The sequence below is a fragment of the Wasmannia auropunctata genome, unplaced genomic scaffold (genome assembly GCF_000956235.1).
Source record: "Wasmannia auropunctata unplaced genomic scaffold, wasmannia.A_1.0 LD336053.1, whole genome shotgun sequence".
In the NCBI taxonomy this organism is placed as follows: Eukaryota; Metazoa; Arthropoda; class Insecta; order Hymenoptera; family Formicidae; genus Wasmannia; species Wasmannia auropunctata.
Window position 1 is genome coordinate 643007 of NW_012026837.1, and position 5463 is coordinate 648469.

The 5463-nt window shown below is 30.5% G+C and overlaps 2 protein-coding genes and 3 long non-coding RNA genes across 9 annotated transcripts in view; 2 read left to right on the top strand and 3 right to left on the bottom strand.

Annotated features, from left to right (window-relative positions):
• LOC105450931 (uncharacterized protein DDB_G0287625-like) overlaps positions 1-1030 on the bottom strand; it is an 11271-nt gene extending 10241 nt beyond the window's left edge. Inside the window, exons 1-2 of the mRNA XM_011691061.1 lie at positions 946-1030; positions 669-736 (exon numbers count right to left, since the gene is read on the bottom strand). The gene's annotated coding sequence lies outside the window, so the exon portion shown is untranslated. The remainder of the gene's footprint in view (positions 1-668; positions 737-945) is intronic.
• On the top strand, positions 49-3269 carry LOC105450929 (potassium/sodium hyperpolarization-activated cyclic nucleotide-gated channel 1-like). Of its 4 annotated transcripts, XM_011691055.1 has the most exons (9): positions 49-244; positions 380-800; positions 931-1152; positions 1245-1431; positions 1512-1646; positions 1769-1961; positions 2057-2248; positions 2357-2580; positions 2666-3269. In XM_011691055.1, the coding sequence occupies exons 2-9, from the start codon at positions 574-576 to the stop codon at positions 2948-2950; spliced, it is 1665 nt and encodes a 554-aa protein (XP_011689357.1). In that variant the 5' UTR covers positions 49-244; positions 380-573; the 3' UTR covers positions 2951-3269. The 4 variants fall into 4 exon arrangements, with proteins under 4 accessions (XP_011689357.1, XP_011689356.1, XP_011689359.1 ...); XM_011691054.1 differs by having other exon boundaries at positions 49-800; XM_011691057.1 differs by having other exon boundaries at positions 49-800; positions 931-1068.
• Positions 1627-2458, bottom strand: LOC105450928. 2 transcript variants are annotated; one of them, XR_974524.1, is made up of 4 exons: positions 2366-2453; positions 2215-2245; positions 1887-2077; positions 1627-1717 (listed from the first exon to the last, which is right to left on the bottom strand). It is a non-coding gene; the product is annotated as an uncharacterized LOC105450928 (long non-coding RNA). The 2 variants fall into 2 exon arrangements; XR_974523.1 differs by lacking the exon at positions 2215-2245 and having other exon boundaries at positions 2366-2458.
• Positions 2484-3780, bottom strand: LOC105450927. Its single transcript, XR_974522.1, has 3 exons — positions 3715-3780; positions 2652-2773; positions 2484-2569 (listed from the first exon to the last, which is right to left on the bottom strand). It is a non-coding gene; the product is annotated as an uncharacterized LOC105450927 (long non-coding RNA).
• Positions 3781-3866: 86 nt separating this feature from the next.
• Positions 3867-5027, top strand: LOC105450925. The gene is made up of 2 exons (XR_974521.1): positions 3867-3952; positions 4783-5027. It is a non-coding gene; the product is annotated as an uncharacterized LOC105450925 (long non-coding RNA).
• Positions 5028-5463: the final 436 nt, after the last annotated feature.

Here is a 5463-nt window from a genome sequence, read left to right on the forward strand (position 1 = left end):
ATATATATATATATATATGTATAGACATATGTATCTATTGTACTATTATTGTATATAAGGTATACGTATATAGCTTACACGTGTAGTTATATTTTTTTAACATAAATACATTTTTAATAATCACAGACGCGACATATGTATGTCAGTAATTATTTCTTTTAAACTTTATATAATCCTTTTAGCATTTGAATTAACAACTTTATGGAAAAAGGAATGAAGAGAGGAAAATGCGGAAAGCAAGCAGGTTGATTTACATATCATTAAAATTTTAACGTTTTAATTTTAAATATATTATAGAATAATCTAGATAGTCCATTTTAATTTATTCCGTCTTAAAAGATATACGTTGAAGTCATATAGTTGTAAATCTTTTTTACAGCATTGAAGATTATAAACAAAATGATGCTGCTATCGAAAATTTTCGAGAAACAATAGATGTTCTACTCTTTGGATATAACAATCGTATGCAATATTGCTCGCAAATATTATCAAATCGTTTAACTTTATATGTATACCACTTGGAGATTTGATCGATGATAAACAGCTTTTTATTTATTCCTAAACTATAAAACTATGATCGAGCATATATGTGAGCTGCCTTTGAAAAGAGAAAACAAGTTTCCTTTTATGGTTATAAAACCATTGACTTTCAAAAATGTGTGGATTACCTGGTGTGGTATCAACGAATATACTCCAAAATGCGGTCTTTACATGGATAGCATGGCCACAATGACTACTGAAAAAATAAGGCATGCTGGATCTAAATATTGGTGGATAATACATCCATTCAGTTACGCTAGGCACGTTTTGAATGTGTAAAAAAATTAATTTAAAAATTTTTGTAATTCTTTGTAATACTTGAACTTTTTGATTTTTATTTTTACAACAAAAGCACATTGTTTTCTTTCTGAATAAGAGAATAATTTACAGATTAATGTGGGATACCTTGATGATGGTAATATACTTGATTGCTTTCTTTACAATTCCTTTTATGATTTGCTTCGTTATAATGGATTATGAAATAATTCGTCTGGATACAGTAAACATTCCAATTTACGTAATCTGCTGGTTAGATATAATGCTCAATTGTATTACGGGATATTACGATGAGAAAACCATGTCGGTCGAGTTGAAACCTATTAAAATATTTATGTATCTAGTCTTTTATTAATTATTTTGCTTATTTGATTTTTTTTTTTTTTTATTAATTTTTGTTTAATTTTAAAAATACATATTCTTCATAGCTTTTACTTAAAAGGATTTCTTGTGCCGGATGCGCTGTCATCTGTTCCGTTTGATCATGTGACACTACGATGGCGAAGATTGCCGGGAAATAATCCTCATTTTATTGTTACTCTAATTAATATTATGCCTCTCATAAAATTCACCCGCTATTATACTTTCAACTCGAACATTTATTATCTATTTACGGTATTTATGATCTATTTTTATGTATATTTTCTACAAAGACATACAATATACGGCATTATACCGGCAAATACTTTTTTCAGCATTTTGAAATAAAAAACTTTTATTTTGAATTGTGTACTAGCCTATTACTAGGATTGTACTTAATCTTTTGGTTTGCTTGCTTGTGTTATTTAATACCGATTTTACTGATGTACTTTGTCAACATTCCACCAACAGTAAGCATATGCTTGATCTTACTGACGTACTGATCTTTATGCGAATCTCATTTCCATACCTATTTTTATACCTATATTTTTAAGGATACAATTATTAAAATGTATTTTAATATGTGTAAAAGGAATGCAAGGATTGTTGGATGATGAGATTGGAAGACAGCAGTCTGAAATTCAGATTCAAGAACGCGGCATTTATCGTACTAGAAAATATATTATCAAGCGGTTACGGCCCATTCGTACCGGAGACGGATGGCCCCATCCTTTTCAATAGCATTCTTATGATTATCGGCAGATTCATCGTTTGTTATATGTTGAGTAAGATATTGAATAATAAACATCTTTATATCGAAAGTCATGCATTGTCAGGCATTTCTTTTGGATGTCAAACATGTGGTTGTGTCTTTCTGCAGTTATGTTCCTTCATATCAAAGCTGAAAGAAAATCATCCGAATCAAAATTTCAAGAATTAATAGATCAAGTGAAAGCATACACGAGACAAAAACAATTATTGCCACATATGAAGAAACGTCTCTTAGCTTATTATCATTACCGTTTCAAAAACACTTACTTTCGAAGTAAACGGATTTTGTCGGATTTAACTGGTTAATAAAATATTATAGAAAGAAAAGGAGGGGATGGGACATGTAATAGAGAATATAAAATGTTTAGCAGGATAATAACTGTTAAAATTAAATTTGGATTTTTCGCAGAATCATTACGTGAAGAGATTGCGCTTCAGTCTTGTCGACGATTGATTGAAAATGTAGCAATTTTTAAGAATTTGCCAAGAAATGTTCTGCAGTCAATAGTGAAACATTTAAAATTTGAGTTATATTTGCCAAATGACGTAATCATTAAAGCTGGTAGTCAGGGTGATTGCATGTTCTTTTTATCCTCCGGTACTGTTGCAGTTTTAACGCCAACTGGAAAGGAAGTTAGTTCTTTAAATATTTGGATATTGAATTCGTTTATAATGCAAAAAAGAAAAAAAAAAAAGAAATTTACTCTGTTATTTTGAGATGTGCCATTTAAATGATGGTGCCCATTTCGGCGAAGTCGCGCTCTTAGTGGCGGATCAACGAAGAGTAGCCAGTGTTATCGCGATCGAAGTCTGTGAGGTATATCGGCTAGATCGTAAAGATTTTCGTCAATGCATAGACGTACACAGCGAATTATTCGCGGAGATTGAACGTATCGCCACGGAACGCATAGAAAGAACCGTCAGAGCCGAGGAACAACACAAACGTTTTTTGATGCGTCCTAGTCGCGTGCCGAATTTACGTAATGGATTAACGAAAACTTAAGTTTATATATGTATGCATACATGTATATATTAAGTGCTGTTTAATTTTTGTATCCATTTTTTAATCTTTGAAGGTTCAAAGAATAAGTATTTCTGATCCGCGCAGTAAATCTCTATATATGTAATTATACTATATATTTTGTACATATATAGTATTATATGTAATATATCATTTTGTCAAAAAACTGTTATATATATAGTATCACTACCAGTTAGCAATTAGAAAAAGATTGGTCTTATTAACTGATTTTTTGTTACTGTAAAATAATAATCGTTTTGACATTGTAATTGCATATATTTAAGGATCTGCTTATATATTATTATTGTCTATACAATAATTATGGATTATGGCATTCTGTTGTATATTATTAATACCTACTTTTATTTTAAAACCATATACATATATATATATATATATATATATATATATATATACATGTTTGTTAATCATTACCTACAGTATACTTACAATTACAATTATTCGCTAAGACGTTATACTTTAATATACGCGCGGTAGCACACTGTTGTGACGAGCTTTATGATGTGTACTTGTATCGATATAACGCGAGATATGATCCTTGATAACTCCTTGATAAATTTCTTCAACAAGGAGATCAAGTTTTGTGTCAAAGTTTATAGTAATCGATCGTGTTATAAAATATCGCCAATACATATATATATATATATATATATATATATATATATATATATAGATATGTACGTATATATATTGCAAGAGCAAGATAGGAAATGAATGTGACATACCCTCTGTCGATATGACAAGGAAGACAATGGATTATTATCGATAGCCGACGTCGTTAGTGTCGTTACGCGCACGAGTTTCAATCCGTGAAAATGACGGTCCCAATTAATTAGATATCTGATGTAATCACAACTTTACTAGACGCACCTACAGACACTCTGGCAGTTACTATACATACAAGATATATCACACTTTCGTGATACATGATTGAATAATATGGAATTAACAGTAAATCAACCAGTATGTGAAAATAACTATTTACAATGGGACATATATTTGATTATACGCGGGGTAGCGATATAGACAATGTAGTACATATGTATGTACATACGTCTTGGATGTGTCTTATAATTTTTAACATATTTTTAACCTTTCCGCGCTTTTTCCATTTGTTCTCTCTTCTATAATTAATCCCGAACGTACGCGGAGAGCTGATCAACGTCGACTGCAGCCTATAATTAGTAATTACTATATCGCTCGATTTAAATGGAACATTATGCTATGTCGCATTTTTTGCTATAAAATTTTTTTTTGATCATACCTAAAGAAGAGCACAGTAGAAGAGGAGAAGAGTACTTAATATCTTAATTCATCGATACTATTCTTGTATACATACATCCACACTTGGATGAATTAATTCTCTGGATGACTCTATTAGGTCTAATCTAAATATAAATCTATGGTTTGTTTTACGACGGTGGCATCATGTGACAGCTATTTACACTTTAGTGAGACATCATGTATATTTAGCACTCTTTCCCCAATTCTTTCAAAAGTCATCTAATAAGGCACTGCGTTTTTACTGCGACTAAATCAGTGCAAGTACGAAATAATTAGTCAAATTGTTCTAAGTTTTTGATACGTCGATTCTGATTGCGGTAACGATCTCAACTTATGACTTGGACTTGATCTAATGCATATGTATAAATGCATTTTTCGTGCACATTTTCTCTTCCCATTTTTTTTTATAATCAATATTTCGGTGATATGATCTACCTGATATGATTATGAATGACGATGCGTCTAATGACAGTACGTAATTTATAATAGTTACAATTAAAACGTTTCAGGAACAAACGTTAAACGCAGCAATCTACTGCATCATGTATAAATGCAATATAGTTAATTGTTGAATAAAATGCAAGATTGACTGTACATGCGTGTTACGAAGAATGAAAGATGCAGTGCAACGCACAATTTAAGAATATTGCGAGTGAGGTACGAAATTATATCGACATTTACGCATATATATGTATATGTCGTTTACATAAATAAAATTACATGTTCCGCCATATTGCGCGCGCACATATCTAAACTTTGTTTAAATATAGTTTTACTTTCAAAGTTGTTATATAACGGATAATGTTAAGTCTCAAATGTTTACAGCATTTATAGTCAATCTCTAGCTCACTGGAAACATTTCGGTACACATATATATATAAATATATATATATATATATATATATATATATAAAATCTAGAATGCTTTCGAAGAGAGTAAAACTCTTAAATGTATATTAAATCAAAGCTACATGTTCATCTGAAAGTCTTTGGGGGAGGGGGAGATGAGCAGATAACAAAAAGTTGAATATAAAAATTTTCAATTAAATGCAAATTTTAAGGTTATGTTCCTTCATTATCTTCGTTTCATTATATGCATAGCGACGTGTTTACTACCGACATTTACTCATGAGCGACATTTTTTTCCTAAAGGGAATTGCATAATGCATATATATTTATATATATATGCA

Coding starts and splice junctions, on each gene's coding strand:
- LOC105450929 (XM_011691054.1), top strand. CDS start 574: ATGATCGAGCATATATGTGAGCTGCCTTTGAAAAGAGAAAACAAGTTT. Junction 801..930: donor CATCCATTCAGTTACGCTAG/GCACGTTTTGAA, acceptor AATAATTTACAG/ATTAATGTGGGATACCTTGA. Junction 1,153..1,244: donor AAACCTATTAAAATATTTAT/GTATCTAGTCTT, acceptor TATTCTTCATAG/CTTTTACTTAAAAGGATTTC.